Source organism: Crassostrea angulata, chromosome 5 (assembly GCF_025612915.1).
Source record: "Crassostrea angulata isolate pt1a10 chromosome 5, ASM2561291v2, whole genome shotgun sequence".
In the NCBI taxonomy this organism is placed as follows: Eukaryota; Metazoa; Mollusca; class Bivalvia; order Ostreida; family Ostreidae; genus Magallana; species Magallana angulata.
The window spans coordinates 20,276,402-20,295,280 of NC_069115.1; the positions used below are offsets into that span (position 1 = coordinate 20,276,402).

The following is an 18,879-nucleotide window of genomic DNA, read 5'->3' on the forward strand; positions in this document are numbered from 1 at the left end:
GGGCTTTATATTTCAAAGAATTTTTATTAAAGAAAATAAAATGAAAATTCAGTATTATGAAATGTCCAAAGATTTCTTTCATCAAATATTCCTTTAGGGCTGTATTTATGGTGTTAAGTATATATAAAAGTCTAAAATTGGCTTATTTAATCTGATAAAGTCACAATCGCCGGCGGTTCTTCCTTTTTGGTGACAGCTACTTATTGCTTGATACAAAGGTCGCTTAAATTTATCGGCTGTCATTTAGAAAACCCAATGTTTTCTTTTATTATTTGATATCTCAATATGTAAAATAAATAAAATAAACCTCGATCTCGATCGAGTGACTATTAGGTCTTTATAATAATTACTGGTATTATGTATACTGTTTTACTCTACTTATATACAAATAATATTTTGTTATAATATTTTGTTATCCAACATTTTAAATGATTACTTGTGATGAACTTCATATTAAAAAATACATGAATATAAAAATTTTTAAACCAGTATTATAACGAAAATTGACCTGTTGATTTGAATATATTATGATGTCCTAAAACAAACTGCTATATAGTTCACGCATCTGTAAGGACCTGACGTTTTTTCATTGCAAGAAAATATATTAGAAATAAGAAAATATAAACGCCATTAAAATAGGGGGTATATTTTTTTCAATACCAAAAAGATATATATTGTCAGGTACTTTTGTATAAACTGTGTATAATAAGATTGTGTCTGTGTTGTGTTTCAGTTATAAGACGATTGTGGTGGGCGGGGTCGTCCAGAAGATTCCGGTCACGACAGAGGTCAGTCAGTGTCACATTATGTCAACGTCATAAAACGTCATACGTTGTGTCACATAATGTCTTACAATGTCACATGTAACCAATATCATTAAGATATGTCACGTGGTGTCAGTGTCACAAAAATGTCAAAAATTGTCACAGAATGTCAAACTATGTCGAAGCCATGTTTTACAATGTCAAACTTGGTCATGAAATGGTATGCTGTACATGTGACAGAGGTCAATTTCACAATATTACACAAAATTTAACAAAGTCGGTTTTGACAAGATTTAATGGAATTGAGTAGGTTTAAGTTCACAATTTTGTCATGGGGAATTCAACCCAGATGCACACTGTAACTGAAATAGCCATGAAACAACGTATTTATATGATTTTCTTAGATAAATTCTCTGTTATCAGTTCCACATCGCATTTATACATGTAATACTGTAGAAATAGCGATATGAAATGACATTGTCTCCATTTAATCTCATGTCTAAATTATACGTAATTGGGTATCGTACAGTGGCGTTCTAATTAATGAACTTCCGGCGCATCACTTAGCTTCCGTGTTACTACAGTAACGCTATACAGTTACCGCCAGTTTTGTTTTGATTTCAGCCTGCTGTTGTGATGAGACCAAAGAAGAAGGCCAAGCGAGTAGGTAAGTATAAGATGTAACGGTAAATTTATGTCTTTGACTCTGCCCCCACGTTTCTGTTTTATAGTTCTGACGGAATAAGATTTTTATAAAGTGGGAAATCATGTAATAAAATTCTAGGACATCGTACATTGTATACACTGAATACAGAAGGTGTTGTTTCGCAATCCAGGAAGTGAGAATGACTGTTTCTATTAATAGCTCCGGAAGTCGGGAGGATCTATTTACATCATTGTAATGTACTATATAGGAAATCGTTTGCGATTCATGAACGTTAATATTAATTAAGTCATAAACAATGAATTAACGACAAACAACTTTTTCCGATGACAGAATAATATGTAAAGGATGTGAATCATTCATTGAATGATTTAAATTGTTTTTGTCGTCATCGTGTCAATAACTGCCGTCAGTTGAGCAGACAAAATGAATAACGAACGTTAGCGCGTTATGATAATTTGTCTGCTCAACTGCTAGACATTTCATATTTCTTCAGAGTGCAGTAAATTACATGCAAAAAGTAAAATCAAACTTGAAAAAATTAAACTGAAAATTGAAGATTGTTTGTTTTATTTTCAAACGACAATTTCTCCTAAACCTACTACGCGCGCGGGTAACGTTAGAATTAACTTTGGACCGGCTTATATTTGATTTTTATGTCTCTTCGACATGCAATAAGATTTTTTGCAAACCATGCAGCGACAAAATAATATATATCTTGGTACCATGTTTTTGTGGCATATTGAGAGAATGCAATAAATCATAATTCAATGTCCACGCAGGGATGGAAATCCTCATAAGCTTGTTGATAAAGATTTTTGAGTAACCTTGCAATCTAAAAATTAGATCTTGGATCCGCTTACGTACGATCGCTTCACTAAGCAGTAAGCACGTGAGCGGATCTAAGATCTAATTTTAATTAGATTGCGTATTAACCTTGCATTTGGTGTTCATTTGACAACTTTTTTCGTAACCCATACAGGATGAAAATCTTTTGATTGAATAAAGGTTTCGTTGTATTAGTGGTTTTATAGTGGCTGTATAAGTGGTTTTATAGTGGCTGTATAAGTGGTTTTATAGTGGTTGTATCCTTTGGACAGACCGCCGGGTGAGCTGTAAGGACCTGGGCACGGGCGACTGTCAGGGATGGCTCTACAAGAAGCGGGACAAGGGCGGGTTCATGGCCAGCCACTGGGTCAAGCGTTGGTGTGTCATCAAGCAGTACAACATGTACTTCTACCGCGACCAAGAGGTAACGCTTACAAGGGGCCAAAAAACGAATTCGGTTCTCTTTATTTCTCTCAAAACTTAAAAATGATACATTACGTATAGGAAAAACGTACAAGTCTCGTTATCTCGCACTAGATGAGACTAGTTATTAATAAAAACTTCGAGATATCCAAGTATTCGAGATATTTATTAAGGATAGATTACTTAAAGTGTAAGTGACTGGAACTTATAAATTACTAGTACTTTGGTATGTCCATTATATTTGAGGTATCGGTGTTCGAGACACTGAAGTTCAACTGTGTTTACACAATCCTTGTACAATAGCATGGTGAAGGTCAAGCAAAATTCATACAATGGCGGAATTAACATAAATTGTGTACATTATTCTGATAAAGCCTGTTATTGAGGAGAACATACAATATGATGGATTTTCAAAAAAAAAAAAAACCACGGATGATTTTCTTAACGTCACTGAGCTACATCAAGACAAAATTACACATGTTGCTCAGCAGGAAGGAGCAAAACGATATTTTCTAGAAAATAAACTGATTTAAAGAGTTTAATGATAGCAAAATGACAATAAGACAAGTGAAAAGTACACTGGCATATGAATGCGTTCCATTTTCTAAATCGTTATTGCTACTGTACATGTAGTAAAATCTTAATGTTTCCATCTCTATGCATAATTTGTATTGCCTTAATCAATGAAAACATGTAACTTTTGAATTGATGTTTTTGTGCATCATATCGTTACTACATTAAACACTTTTAAAAAGTTTTCAAAGAATACATTAATTGGTGAAAGTTTAGTTTTCTTTATGTTTTAGTGTAAATGTTACAGTTTCTGTTCTATATTTACGCGTAAAAAGATGTGCCGTCATAAGCTCGTCTTCAGGATTGACAAAAATAGATGAAACGTCGGTTGCAGTGGTAACTATGTTTTGTAGGATCTGAAGGCAGAAGGGGTACTACATTTACCCGCGTTCCAAGTTTCTCCAGCACCGGAAGTAAAAACCAAAAAATTGTAAGTTAGCCAATCAAAACTGTCCTTACATAGTTGGCAAGGTGTTTGTTGAAAGGGATTAATATCATAAACTTTAATGGCTATTTGGTGGGGGTTTTATTTTACTAACGTTACAATTAGAAATAATTATAGATCGTGTGCGTTTACAAACCTATAGTTAATACTAAGTTAATTCAGCAATTTTTTTTTCATTTGAGGTTTGATTCACAAATTTTACACGAGCTCACATTTTAATGCATTAATTTAACGTTGATATTTTATTTTAAACCATTTAATTTTTTTCAGTTTATAATCATTTAGTTGTGTGGTTTCCTAACTTTTCATGGTTGATTAGTAATGTGAAAAAAAAAAATAACACAGTAATGGCTTAATATCCCAAATGTATTTTTTGTTCTTTTTGCTCATATGAAAAGCCCATAGTAAGTAATCGATGTTGTTTACTGGTCGCACTAATATCATTTGGGTCAAATTGCCAGGCGGCTAATAATGCATGTCCTTATTTGTTTTATTTATATTTTTTTATTATTTTAATTTGCATGTTTACCATTTTAATTGCACTTTATTTTCAATTAATTTTAAGTTTTTAAATTGCACTTTGTTTTCAATTAATTTTTTTTTCAAAATTGTTTTAAAAAAAAATCTTATTTGTGATAGTTAATGCTTTGAATTGGCAGACGAGTTAGTAGAAAGAATGGAATGTTATGATTGCATTTTCTTTCTGAATAATTACAGTAATTTTGGAATGACTCTTTTATTATTTGATTTATGCCCTGTCTTGCTCCTTTTATGACTATTGAAACATGTCTGTATTTTCATATTTTTAGTTATATTGAATGCGACATATTAGTTGAAAAAAATCCTTAAAATTGCCCGATTATTATACAATTTATACATCTATATATAAAGCACTTTATTTAACGATAGTAATTGTTAAGGAATATTATAAAGATGAACATTTTATTTTCATAGATATAAGTTTTTTAAATATTTTGCACCGTTAAAGTACTTGATGCTTACTGAAGTCAATGTGTAGTGTATTTAGGAGATTGAGAAACATCCATACATGTACTAGACATTACAATGAATTTTGAGTTGTATTCAGTTTCTAAATAACTACAGTAACTTCGTTTTATATGTTTTACTTAATATGATTACTTAAACATTTTTGAAAGGAGTTTTAGATCCGCTTTTTAAACTTGGTACATTCAGAAACTCGGAACTTGTCATAATTTAGCTAGATAAGTATACTTGACATAATTAAACGATTCTCAACAGGTGCCGTTTTATTAAAAGCTTGTAACATTAATTTAACAGATATCAAAGCAATTTATCATAAGGACACTATCGGTTTTTCAATAGCATATGAAATGCATATGCTGGAGAGAGAGAGAGAGATATCACTCTAAAGAAGTAACTAGAGGAAGAACTATTTGAATATGTAGCATGTTTTACTAACGGTATCTATCATTTGCATCATGTTTTTTTTATATATTTTATTTGCTCTAGAATATGTTGCATCGTTGCTTTGTATATTTTACAGTCACTTAAAGGAATAAATACTAATGATTTATTTTAAGTTTTTGTACAACGACATCGGAATGTAAAATTAATTTTTACATCTTTGTGTTCCAAAGATTACAATATTATTCAAAATGCATCATTTTTCCTATCATTGGTTCTAAAAATAATTCCCATTGAATATATTCACATTCACATTTTTAAATCTGTATTCACATGTTTATCATCTTTATATCCTTTATTATACAGCCTTATTTTACCCACGTCTCTATCATGTCTCTGTTTACTGTGCTGTAAACTCATGTTTACCCTGCTGTAAACCTCCGTTTGCAGTGCCGTAAACCTGTTTACTTGATGTAAACTTCTGTTTACTGTGCTGTAAACATCTGTTTACCGTGCTGTAAACCTCTGTTTACTGTGTTGTAAACCTTTGTTTACAGCGCTGAACACAAGTACCGCAGTACTGTCCCGTTATTTTTTTCTAGTCAACTAAACGTTTTATACTTTTTTAACAGCGCATTTAAAGTCCACAACTTGGGAACGTCTTTTATCTTTGCGTCGGAACGACAAGATGACATGAAAAAGTAAGAAAATCAGGATTGTTAAATAAGTCTGCTTGATCCGCTTTTTTCTTTACCATTTATTTTTTTTTTAGAAAGAAATACATGTATTGCTTAATTGATATATAATAATAGGTAGTAGTAGGCTAACACAGTATTCTTCGGGTTTTTCACACATTCTCAACGGATAAAGCAGTTTGAACCTTTTTAGAATTATTTTCGTCAAATTGATACATACTTTTGAGTCTGTCTGTTACAGATGGATGAACAAGATGGGGTTAGCTGCAATATCTTTCTCTCCACCAAAAGTGATAAAGCATGGTGAACATAGTGCATCAAGTTAGTATCACTATTGTCAGTCAAAGAAGCGCTGAAAATTGATTTTAATAGACAAAAACACTCAGAAATAGCTAGAGTTTGTTTATAGATATTCGAGCCTTTAAAAAGGCCAATTATACCTAAATGTATAACAATTTCTATCAAAATTTAACCAATTTAGAAAAAATGTGTCATTGCATTATTAAAAGTTTAAATTGGGCACGTGGTCATACATCAGAAAAGAGTTTCCATTTTATTCATAGAGGGTATTGTTAATTACATGATTGTATTATCAAAATTAAGACTACCCGTATGAGTATTGCAACTGTAATTATATGCAATAATCTTTTTAATTAGAAATTGGATGGAAAGATATTTTTATGTACGTTCTTTCTAATTCAATGTAATGTTATTATTCACAGACGATTACTACAGCGAGAGTTCAGACGAGGAGGACCACCCATCTCACACCACTAGTGTAGAATCTCTGGAGAGTATCGGCCACAGTACAGGTAGGGCCCACACCACTAGTGTAGAATCTCTAGAGAGTATCGGCCACAGTACAGGTAGGGCCCACACCACTAGTGTAGAATCCACCATTAGTGTAGATCCACCACTAGTGTAAGATCTCTGGAGAGCATCGGCCACAGTACAGGTAGAGACCACACCACTAGTGTAGAATCTCTGGAGAGTATCGGCCACAGTACAGGTAGGGACCACACTACTAGTGTAGAATCTCTGGAGAGTATTTGCCACAGTACAGGTAGGGACCATACTACTAGTGTAGAATCTCTGGAGAGTATTTGCCACAGTACAGGTAGGGTCCACACCACTAGTGTAGAATCTCTGGAGAGTGTTGGCCACAGTACAGGTAGGGACCACACTACTAGTGTAGAATCTCTGGAGAGTATTTGCCACAGTACAGGTAGGGTCCACACCACTAGTGTAGAATCTCTGGAGAGTATTTGCCACAGTACAGGTAGGGCCCACACCACTAGTGTAGAATCTCTGGAGAGTATTTGCCACAGTACAGGTAGGGTCCACACCACTAGTGTAGAATCTCTGGAGAGTATCGGCCACAGTACAGGTAGGGCCCATTTAACTAGTGTAGAATCTCTGGAGAGTGTTGGCCACAGTACAGGTAGGGTCCACACCACTGGTGTAGAATCTCTGGAGAGTATTTGCCACAGTACAGGTAGGGTCCACACCACTAGTGTAGAATCTCTGGAGAGTATTTGCCACAGTACAGGTAGGGACCATACTACTAGTGTAGAATCTCTGGAGAGTGTTGGCCACAGTACAGGTAGGGTCCACACCACTAGTGTAAAAATCTCTGGAGAGTATTTGCCACAGTACAGGTAGGGTCCACACCACTAGTGTAGAATCTCTGGAGAGTATTTGCCACAGTACAGGTAGGGTCCACACCACTAGTGTAGAATCTCTGGAGAGTATTTGCCACAGTACAGGTAGGGTCCACACCACTAGTGTAGGATCTTTGGAGAGTATCGGCCACAGTACAGGTAGGGCCCACACCACTAGTGTAGAATCTCTGGAGAGTATTTGCCACAGTACAGGTAGGGTCCACACCACTAGTGTAGAATCTCTGGAGAGTATTTGCCACAGTACAGGTAGGGTCCACACCACTAGTGTAGGATCTCTGGAGAGTATCGGCCACAGTACAGGTAGGGCCCACACCACTAGTGTAGAATCTCTGGAGAGTATTTGCCACAGTACAGGTAGGGTCCACACCACTAGTGTAGAATCTCTGGAGAGTATTGGCCACAGTACAGGTAGGGCCCACACTACTAGTGTAGAATCTCTGGAGAGTATTTGCCACAGTACAGTTAGGGCCCACACCACTTGTGTACAATCACTGGAGAGTATTAGCTACAGTGCAGTATGTAATGGGTATAAATGTATGCAAAATACTGTTAGCAGATATTTTGAGGTCCTTTAGGTGCAGGAAGAATAAATCCCACTGACGAAGATGGTTTACTTCTAGCTTACTTATATTTTTCGAACTGATATATATGTCAAAAGCTAACTTGTTTTTTTTCTGATTTGAATTATATATAAATGGCTTACTTGTATTCTTTCAGAACTTAATTTTCTAAAACTGAATTTATAAATGGCTTACTGAACTGAATTCTTTATAAATGCCTTACTTGGTTTTTTCTTAACTGATTTCTGTATTAAATAAATGGTTTACTTGGTTTTTATTCATAACTGAATTTGTGCAAATCATTTTCTTATATTTTTTCATGAAATAAGTTTTGTATTAATGGCTTACTTGGATTTTTTTCCTGACTGAATTTTGCATGAAGGGCTTACTTGGATTTTTCCTGAACTGAATTTCGTATGATAACTGGTTTACTTGTATGTAGACGATGCCGTGGACTCCCCCGCTCCTATATCCAGAAGTGTGGGAGACCTCACTCGTCTCATGGACAACATCCACAAGGAACAGCTGACGTTTGACGGCAAGGACAAGCGGAAACAGAGGACCAGCGCCATCTTACCGACAGACGGCGCCCCGGTCGAGACGCCCGTTGAGAGTATAGAGACTCTCAAGCGGAAACACTCGCTGATGAGAACGTTGAAGGTGATAATTAAATGCACAAGGTGGCTTAGCTCTAACTATTTTCTAATACAATCGCTTACAGTGAAGAAAGAATGACATCAAACAAACGTCAAGTTACTATTGGAGAAAAAAATATGTCCTTATAAACAAGGGAGATTTCAAATGGTGTTCATTCAATGGTAGGAAATAACCTTAATTCTTTGAAACGTCTCTCTAGCTAGTCAAGTGTAAGTACACAGTGAAAAATAAAAATAGTAAGGGAATTTATTGACAGGTATGTTTTTTTTTATTAAAAATCGTCGATAAAAGACGGAAATAATAAATAGGGACAGAATTTTATGTGATTTTTTGTTGGAATATAATAATATGTATTATAGAAGATTAATAAGTCATTGATATACTTAATTTAAATGTTGTTTTCCTTTTACATGTACCTAAGAAACACAAAACAATTATCTCGTTTTCTTTCTCATTACGATTTATGGTTTACTCTAAGAGCAAATCAGAAAATTAGCTGTATTAATGTACATGTTATATCATTATATGACTTTTGATTTCTGAGTAAGGTTTTGACAATTTTTACTTCCAAAAAATTTATTATTTAGTATGATGGCGTTCGTTTGGTACATGTACATTGTATTATTTAGAGCACACCAAAAAACCATCAAAAGACCGTTCATTTGGTATATTGAATAATTTAAACCAAAATAGAAAAAAAAAATCAGACAGAATGCAAATAAAAACATTGCATGTAAACAAGCAGTCATAACCATCACAGATTAATTCTTAGTGCTATGATAATCATGAATCAATAACATCCGATTTTGCTTCATTTTAGGCCAAAGAATTAGAGCTTCAGGAATTAGAAAATATACTAAAAAGTGGAAATAAAAAGGAACTATTACGAAGTTTTAAGGAGAACCACACGGAAGAAACACATTGATTGTACACGTAGTAATTATAAGGCAAACCTGAGAAGAATCTAGATGTTGAATAAAAACATGTCGAGATGGAACATGGAATTCTGTTGGATGGGAGTCGTATGATTAAATGAAACTCGGAGCATGATTGGTTGTGGATCAACACTGTGTAATTTGATTTCAATCTTGTGAATTGCGTGTTCGTATTATTGGATGAGAAAATGGGTGCATTGAGCATCATAGATAGTTTGGACGTGTTTATAAACTATTTGATATGAAACATGGGATTTGACTGAAAGTGGGTTCAGATTAGCAATTAATATAGGATATGTTATTTAAAGACGTGCAATAGATCAATTACAATGTAATTGTGACCTTTATTAATGATTGCATTCTGTATGTAGCTTTGTTTCTGTAAGTAATAGAATTATACATATAGCATAAAATGTGAAACGTTTGTCCATGTTAAGATATTCTGTTTGAATTATAAAAGGGTCAGGTTGTAACTGAATGACACTAAGTGCTAATGATATGCGAATGATATGCTAATGATATGCAGTGCAACTCTCGACTGTTGGTTAGATGTTTTGATGCCGAAAGATGTAAAATCTATTATTATCTGTCGATGTTATTTGGTGTGCAAGGGTCTTATTTTAATGATCATGAATATCCATGGTTTTGTTTGTTTGATTAATTGACTTCATTTCATTTGCCATGAATATTCATAAAATAAATGTGTTCGACTGATTTACTTTTATACTATTTAACAATAACATTTTGTAAGCAAGTTCTCGGTCGTGAATATTCATGCTATCATTTGTCTGCCAATGATTCAGTCATGTCTATTTTAACAATCATTTGGCAACCTTTATACAATATATTAATTGACTAAATGATTGAAATAAAAAGACCAATGAAAGGCTTTCCATTATACGCTGTGATTGATACGCCACATACATGTATGCATATAATGTTAATAGCGTGAGTTATGCAATTGATCTTAAATTTTGATGCTGAAAATTTTTAAAATCAAATTAAAGATCAATCTGTGTGTAAAATAGACAGCGAAAATATTACATGGCTGTTTTTTTTCGTAGGAGAATATGATTCGCAACTTGTGCATTGTCAATAAACATGGCTATTCAAGTCTCCAGTATTTTCATTTCTAAGAAAAAAATTTATTTAATTAACGTGAAAAATAATCTGAAGGTTTATTTCAGTGAAACTTTACATTAAAAAAACAGCTACATCCAAAATGACGCACTAAATTGTATTGCACAAGGTCACAATAACTGCATTATAAAACGTTGCATCACCGATTAGACTAAAAAAAATTCAATTGGTTTTACTTATGGCGCTTTCTCAAAGCTCAGAAGCTTTATAATTTAAATGAAACCGTACGACATAAAAGAAAAACATCTATTGTGTGATTTTATATTCGGTTTATCCAACTCGTTGAAATCGTTATATTCGCAAATATATGCACTATTTCAACTAGGTGGATAAAGCAAATATATAATCACAAAAAATAGATATCCTCTATAAAAGCAATTTTTTAAAATTATTTTTAACCATAACAACATAGCGATGACATACATGTGAAATCAGATTAGCGTAATGCACTGGGCCACGAACAAATGAAAAAGTATACCCAGGGTTTGAAATATGTAGGTTAATGGAAAAGAATATGGCAGGGGAGAATACAAAAAGCGACTAGTCAAGGTCAACTTTTAAAGGTTCGAGAGAGAGAGAGAGAGAATTCATTGACAGGACATTATATAATCAAACCAATCTTTCTATGAAAAAAAAATCCTTTACATGGAAAACAGCTTGATAAACAAAAGGCTGCTAAAAGAAACCCCGAAATTTAGATTCTTGTGACAAGAATGCAGGACAGATTCAAGAGGTAAAAAAAAAATGAGGATGTATATCAGATTTCTTTCACATGATTCTAAATACACCGTAAAGGATTGAATTTTCAAACTATGATAAAACTCTTTATGCTTCAAATTTCATTGAGACCTGTGACTTGAACACACATTTTTAGTTTTATTTAGTTTTAAAAATGGAGACATACTTTATACAAATTTAGGATGTATCAGAACCAAAGGTAAGATTTAACTAGATTGGAATTTTTGTAGCTTCAATTCAAATTATACATGCATGTATGAATTTAAAGGGGATACTTTCCAAAATGTCGTCGTAAAGTGCATTTTGGTTTGATAGGGCGATGGTTGGCTTCATTTTCATATTTACTTTAAAAAGATGTTTCTATTTTCATTCATAATAGAAAATCCTACCCTTTATGTCTTAAACTAAAATGAAACACGAAAATGTTATTTCTTGAACGGTCTTGGAACGATACAATCTACGCTAAATTTTCAAATAGGATAGAACAATAGAAAACGTAGTCCTATTTCACAGTTTGGCCATTAATATAAATAAATCTAGAAAAACTAGTAGTCACTTTATTCGTGGTCAAAATTATTACAAGAGCATTTTTTTTACCTTCACAATTGCTCCACTTCCAAGACTGTTATTTTAGATATTAATTAAATCTGGATATTTTTTTTTTTCACCAAGTTATATTCTTAATACGCTACTGAAATTCTCATTTGTTCTACTCAAGTCAAAAAGATACATGTACATTTCTTTCGTTACGTCTATGAATTTTTAAGTAGAATGTCATTTACCTTTATTTGTTACTATTTCTTTATTTCATTATTTTTTGGTAGTTACAAGGTGACAGTGGTTGGAGGCGTGGTCCACAAGAATCCACTCGAAAAAGAGGTCAGTACAATGTAACATGAAGCCTTACTTCCTTGTCTTAATCCTTCTTATATTTTTTATTTCCATTTAATGTTGATCTTATCTAGATTTACGGTCTTGATTTTTCATTCACAGTCAGCAGTTGTCATGAGATCAAGAAGCAAGGTAAAACATGCAAGTAAGTTAAAAACACATATCCACTTACAGCTATTACAAATAACGCTATATGTAAAGAGACCGACAAACATAATTGTAGTTCATTTAGCAAAATTTTTCGAGCAGCCCTGTGGAATCATTAATTTTGTGTGGGCCAACTTTAATAAATTTTCATTTTTAGAAAGGATGTAATTTTTTTTAATAACTGCCTTGTATAATAAATATTAAAAATCTCATAATTTGTGAATAATATCTATATATATTAGACTAAGTGATTCTACGTGGCTGAAATCTGTACATAGTAATCAAAAGTCATTTTCATATCAAATGCATTTGTAATACATTTACCAGGGTATATGGTTCAGATGAAAATATATCATTTTCACTGACCAACTGCATGGCCTGCGTTCAAAATGTGTCACCCTTTCCCTATTCACTGTATAAACGTTTGATTGGTGAAATAAATATTTTGTGAAAAAATCTTATTTCACTGTCAATTTCTCTTTTTTCATTATCTAATATCTGCGATCATCACTCCGTCGGAAATCCATGGCAACTCTTGCTCACGCTGACTGACTGTAGGCCAACTCATTAAGCTTATCTCGTAATCATGAATAATTCCTGTTTAATTTTGATAGGTACCTTCACACTTTTGTGAAGAAAAGCTTAACATTCCGGCCTGTTAAAGCTTACACACACCTTATATCAACAAGGCATGCATTCATAACTTGTTCGTTGTCTTGATTCACCCAAGAACTATAGAGTTTTGCTTTCTCACTGATGAATTGAGAATAATAAATATTCATAAGAACGAGAAAAATTCAGTGAGTTTGCCGGCGTTCGGTACGTTAAGAAATTGCAAATCTGACCGTGGGTTTCTGACTATGGCATAACTCCAGTCTTGCTGTATCAACAGATAGACGAGTGAGTTGTAAAGACCTTGGGTCGGGGGACTGTGAAGGATGGCTGTACAAACGACAAGGCGGCAGGAGGTTACTGGCGGATGACTGGGTCAAACGGTGGTGTATCATCAAGGACCACTACATGTATATCTATGAGACCACTGAGGTACAGTGATATTCTTATGTTGGTAACGTTTTCAATAAACTGCAGCTTTATCATTTCACATCCAGGAGACTTTGCATTGATAAGTTATTATAAAACACGTACATCTATTAGACTTTAGAGGTTCATTTGACATTCTCATGCTTCATTTTAAAAGTCCGCTTTTTTAAAAATATCTCACATCTTGGCAAATTGCATTGAAAGTGCACCGTTAGTAAATGCAGTGTTGAGTTCCATATTGAATTTACTGACGTATTCATACTTAACCTTTGCAAAAATTGTCATTTACTTACCTTTATTATTTGGTCATTTTACACAAAACCACAAACGTCAATGATATAATACTAGTTTAATATATTACATTATGAGCATCAACAAGAAAGCATTATGGTAAACATCTAAAACAAGAAAAACTGTTTAATCTGTAATATATAGAGGGTTTAGCAAGGGTTAAATGGTTTAGGCTTTAGCAAAACCTTAATATCTAAATAATATACTTGTTGTAAAATTGGTTCTGTATCCTTCTGGTGGACCCTTTAACAGTTCTTCAAATGTTGCAAGAAAGTATCTCCTTCTAACAAAAACATTTATGTCAGAGGTTAAAGGGGCATGGTCACGATTTTGGTCAAAAATTATTTTTTCCGATTTTAATGTTAACAATGCTTTAGTAAGGCTTTTTTTAATGAGCAACCAAACTTTCAGTGACATTTGTTGAGTTATAAGCGAGATACAGAGCTTACAAATGTTTGCTATGTAAACAAAGCTTTTGTTTACATTTTGAAAGTTGAAGTAAAAATTCCCGTTTTAGACCTGAAATGAATGTGTTGAACGTTAGGAACTGTTTGTTTATGCTTAAAATGAATAAGAAAATACACAAATCAGCTTGATAAAGGTTTTTTTTTTTAGGTATATTGAACCTATGTGAACAAAACCAGGACAGAGCCTTGTTCACATGAACAAATATTGTGAGCCTTGTATCTTGCTTATAACTCTACGACTGACCCTCAAATTTTATTTGATCATTAGAAATGCATTCCTAAAGCATTGTAGATAATAAAAACAGAAAAAAAAATGAATTTGACCATAATCGTGACCATGCCCCTTTAAAAGTTTGCAATTCAATATTCAAACTGAAAGGTATCTGAATGTCCTCTGGAAGATGAAAAAAATTACTAATCTTTTCAGAACTTTTATTTAACATTAGTTGACTGAAAGTCATAATTTTATCTTGTCTTTAACACATTTTGCAGGATCTGAAAGCAGAGGTTTTATTACACTTACCCGCGTTTCAAATATCTCCTGCTCCCGAAGTCAAAACAGAACATTTGTAAGTATAAAATATATCCGCAACAAAAATTACAAGAACAAAAAATTAATAAAAAAATTTCCCATTGTTACTCAAATAACACATTGACAGTAATCCTTTGCCACTTTAAAAATGATAATGTAAGAAGAATATTTTTATTTCGATGCACATCTTATATATACGCATGTATAACCCTTTATATATTGTGGTGTATATACTATAGTTTCTTTGTATTATATATTAAAGAAATAAATTGTTTTAAAATTTCTTTCATCTTTTATTAATTTAAACTAGAGAATTTTTAGTCAATTTAAGGACAATGACATTGGTTAACATTGTTTCAAAAGGTTAACATCATTGAAAAGGTTTGTTGTTTTAGTATATGTTTAATTTATTGTGGCTTTATAGCATACTTTTGTATTTAGACAATTACAATACTTTACAGTGCATTTAAAGTCCACCATTCGGGAACGACTTTTGTATTCGCATCTGAACGACAGAATGACATGATAAAGTAAGTACCCGATCTTGCTGTAGAATCATAACTATTACTTGTTGTGTTTATAACTCAATTAAAGTTATGAATATGATAATAGAATTCGCAAGTTACTGAAAATTGAACTCTTATGAAAATTTAAGTAATGCCTTAATTGTGACTTAAAACTATAATTCTTATAGATGTATCATGATCAGTTGAATAGTTTAAGTAACTTTTGAAAAAAAAATTGTGGTCTGAATGTGATTCACAATTATAGAATGTTCAACCTTAAAATGTAATTATACATGTACTGAGAACACCTGTTTCGCAGGAAGCTTCTCTATGTTAGAACAATGGTTAATGTTTGCAAAACATCTGTCTGTACTTGATACATGTACTATGCTTGGCACATTTCTATTGAAGATGGATGAACAAGATGAGAGAATCCACAAAATACCCAGATAAACGAACAGAGGCTAGGGAACAAGGTACAAGTACATGTATACGTTATATGACTTAATAAAATTCAACTACTATAACATTAATATCTTAATGTATACTGTATACTGCATGGGTTATTGTTTGCCTCCTGTAATATTCCATCTTCCACAGTGACAAACAGTTTCGCCCCGTCTTGAATTCACCCAGGCACATTAATGTTCATGGAGAGATGATTTAAGACATTGGAATTCGCCCAGTCTTAAATTCGTCCGATGATAACTAGGCCGAAATGGGCGAAAATAAAACGTGGACGAATGTTAAATTCTTCTGTATACAATATTAAAATTTTAAACATATACATGAAATCATATGAGAAAAGTCAATACTATAAATACTGCGTTTTACTCCTGTCGGTGTTTTTAAATAAAATATATACATGTACGATTGTCGTACTGTTCAAATATGTTTCATGATATGTATATATATTTATTGAATAAAATGGCAAATCGTTATGATAATTTTACATGAACAGGCAATTTTTTGAATACTATAACTGCTGTATTACACCATAAAATTCATGTAACATAAAATAACATTGACTACCTTTTCTCTATAGATGACTTTTATAGCGAGAGTTCTGATGAAGAATATTCTAATACAGATTCTTCGAAGAGTACTGAACCCAAAACTGGTAGGTAAGATTTAACTTCGCCTGAATATGAAAAAAGGACAAAATATTATAGCTATTAAAACATAATTTACTCAGGTTGTCATGTGAAAATGTTGATAAACCTGATTTCAAGGCAGTTATCAAATGTTACAATTTAATCCAGTGATTTAGTCGATTCAGGGTCAGCGATTTCAAGAGGATCAAACGGTTTGAGCCACCTCATGGATAACATCCATAGAGAGCAGTTGAGCTTTGACGGCAAAAATAAACGTAAGCAGAGAACAAGCGCCATTTTACCCATCACGAATACACTGCACAATGATTACATCGAGGCTGAGAAACGGAAGCTGTCCCTGTTACGAACATTAAAGGTAAAAAGGCGTTCCATGTCCATTATTTTATTTATTTTATTAGAACCATTTTTACAAGAGCTTTGACTTTTGATTTTTGATTTGAACATATTATATTTTGCAAATATATATACATTTACATAAATGGATTAGGCAGCACGCAGTGCCTCTGTAAACATTCTCCACTTTGGGAAGTTGTGTCAAATAACTGTGACGTAAGCCTGTCTTTTTCATTGCTGGCCCTTCAGCTATGGCTCTTAAAAATCAACGAGATATATGTGGCTTTGGGGGCTAAGACTACGCAATATGTGCATATGTTTCTGGAAACCAGCCTCATTTTTTACTTGTTTTGGTACAAGAAATGGATAAATATATCCTAGCCACCGATAGTCCAGGGTCTTGTTAAAATGGTTCTATTATTGCCTTCAAAAATATACAAGACTGTGTGTCCATCTAGGCTCTTTTTATTCTTAGTTTGCGTGTATACTGTTGAATATGTTTCCCAAAGGACTTTATCTTGGTGCAAAGTTATCCTTTTACAGAGTACTAAACGTTGTATTTCTTTATTCTTGTAACAGGCGAAGGAAATAGAACTTCAAGAACTAGAAGCCATTCTTCAAAATAGAAATATAAAGGAGTCCCTGAGAAAATACAAAGATATGCTGTTGGAAGTGATATGGGTGTAGGGGGCGTAAGGGATACATTACGTTTTTTAGTAACAGTGTAAGAACAATCACAAATTCATCATCAAACAGACGGAAGCAGAACAATAAATTTTACATGTATAATGAAATAATACATACAAATACTTTATAGTGGGTTATTTTCACCGCGTGTTAATTTTGCCCTTTAAGACTTGCAAACGGTATCGCCCAGTCCGTAGTTCGCTCAGACAAAGTAGGGCTAAAAAAGAGATAATTTGAGACATTTCGTGCATGGAAATCAGGCAGTCTTAAATCTGCCCGCTGACGAGGGCGATACGGGGCGAAAATAAAACGGGGGCGAATATTTCCCTGCACACATTATATATGATTAGATATAGACTTCAAACGATAGATTAAAAACAGTGACAAATTGTAGGACTAAAGGAAGGGGGACCCAGATCGATTCATTCACCAGAGATCAGTACTGATGAGCTCTCTGTGACAAACATATATCATCCTCTTTTTCCGATTCTAATAACGCAAACGGTATATCGCCCAGTCTGTAGTTCGCTCAGACAAAGTAGTGCTAAAAAAGAGAAAATTTGAGACATTTCGTACATGGAATTCAGGCAGTCGTTAATCTGCCAGCTGACGAGGGCGATACGGGGCGAAATTAAAACGGGGCGAATATTTCCCTGCACACACTTATATAATTAGATATGGATGTCAAACGATAGATTAAACTAAATGTTAAAACATGGTTTTTGTATTGCAATTAAAAAATGAAACTTGATATGATGGCATGTCTCATTATAATCATAAATTTTAAGAAAAAATATTAGCCTATATATCCGTATGCATATTTACTACGACATTTTTAAAAATGCTTACAAGCAACTTGTAAAGCATGCTATTGTCCATTATTATATCTATGTAAATAGATTGTTAGTATCTTTTAAAAATGACTAGTATAAGAATTTTTGTTGCATGTTCTTTACCAAAATAAGTACAATATTAGACCTTATATATACTGTCACATTTTCACATTGATATGAACATAGTAAACAAGGGCTCCAGGAACACTCGAAGAGGCTTGCGGTTTAACTATTAAAAATGCATGGCAAGATTTAATATTTTAAAGAGATTGTTATTAATTTTTATTTTTGGGAAAAATATATACAAATTAAAACGCGATTTTCAAACAAATTATCGGTCTCTTTATTAAAGTATGAATTGGTTTTAATATGTTTAAAATATATAATTTTTCTCTTGTCAATGTGTGTATCTCATTTTAAAAATGTGATTTACTTGGTTAGGAAGAAAATTGGACAAACATCTTGAATTACATGTAATTTTGCAATGTTTTAAAATAGATATCGCTTTACTATGTTGTTAGTAGTTTACCTATATTAAACAATGTA

General features: G+C 33.1%; 1 protein-coding gene across 3 annotated transcripts in view; it reads left to right on the forward strand.

Moving 5' to 3' along the window:
- LOC128184690 (connector enhancer of kinase suppressor of ras 2-like) overlaps nt 1-18,879 on the forward strand; it is a 43,187-nt gene extending 24,308 nt beyond the window's left edge. For 2 of the 3 annotated variants that reach the window (XM_052854259.1, XM_052854260.1), the window contains 9 exons: nt 734-788; nt 1,389-1,431; nt 2,529-2,680; nt 3,606-3,682; nt 5,716-5,784; nt 6,020-6,099; nt 6,501-6,590; nt 8,463-8,680; nt 9,498-10,500. In XM_052854259.1, coding sequence (XP_052710219.1) covers nt 734-788; nt 1,389-1,431; nt 2,529-2,680; nt 3,606-3,682; nt 5,716-5,784; nt 6,020-6,099; nt 6,501-6,590; nt 8,463-8,680; nt 9,498-9,602 — 889 coding nt within the window. In that variant the 3' untranslated portion in view covers nt 9,603-10,500. Of the gene's footprint in view, nt 1-733; nt 789-1,388; nt 1,432-2,528; nt 2,681-3,605; nt 3,683-5,715; nt 5,785-6,019; nt 6,100-6,500; nt 6,591-8,462; nt 8,681-9,497; nt 10,501-12,314; nt 12,370-13,420; nt 13,573-14,819; nt 14,897-15,320; nt 15,390-15,776; nt 15,842-16,410; nt 16,486-16,644; nt 16,836-17,392 lie in introns of those variants that run through there. The other variant, XM_052854261.1, reaches the window with a different exon arrangement.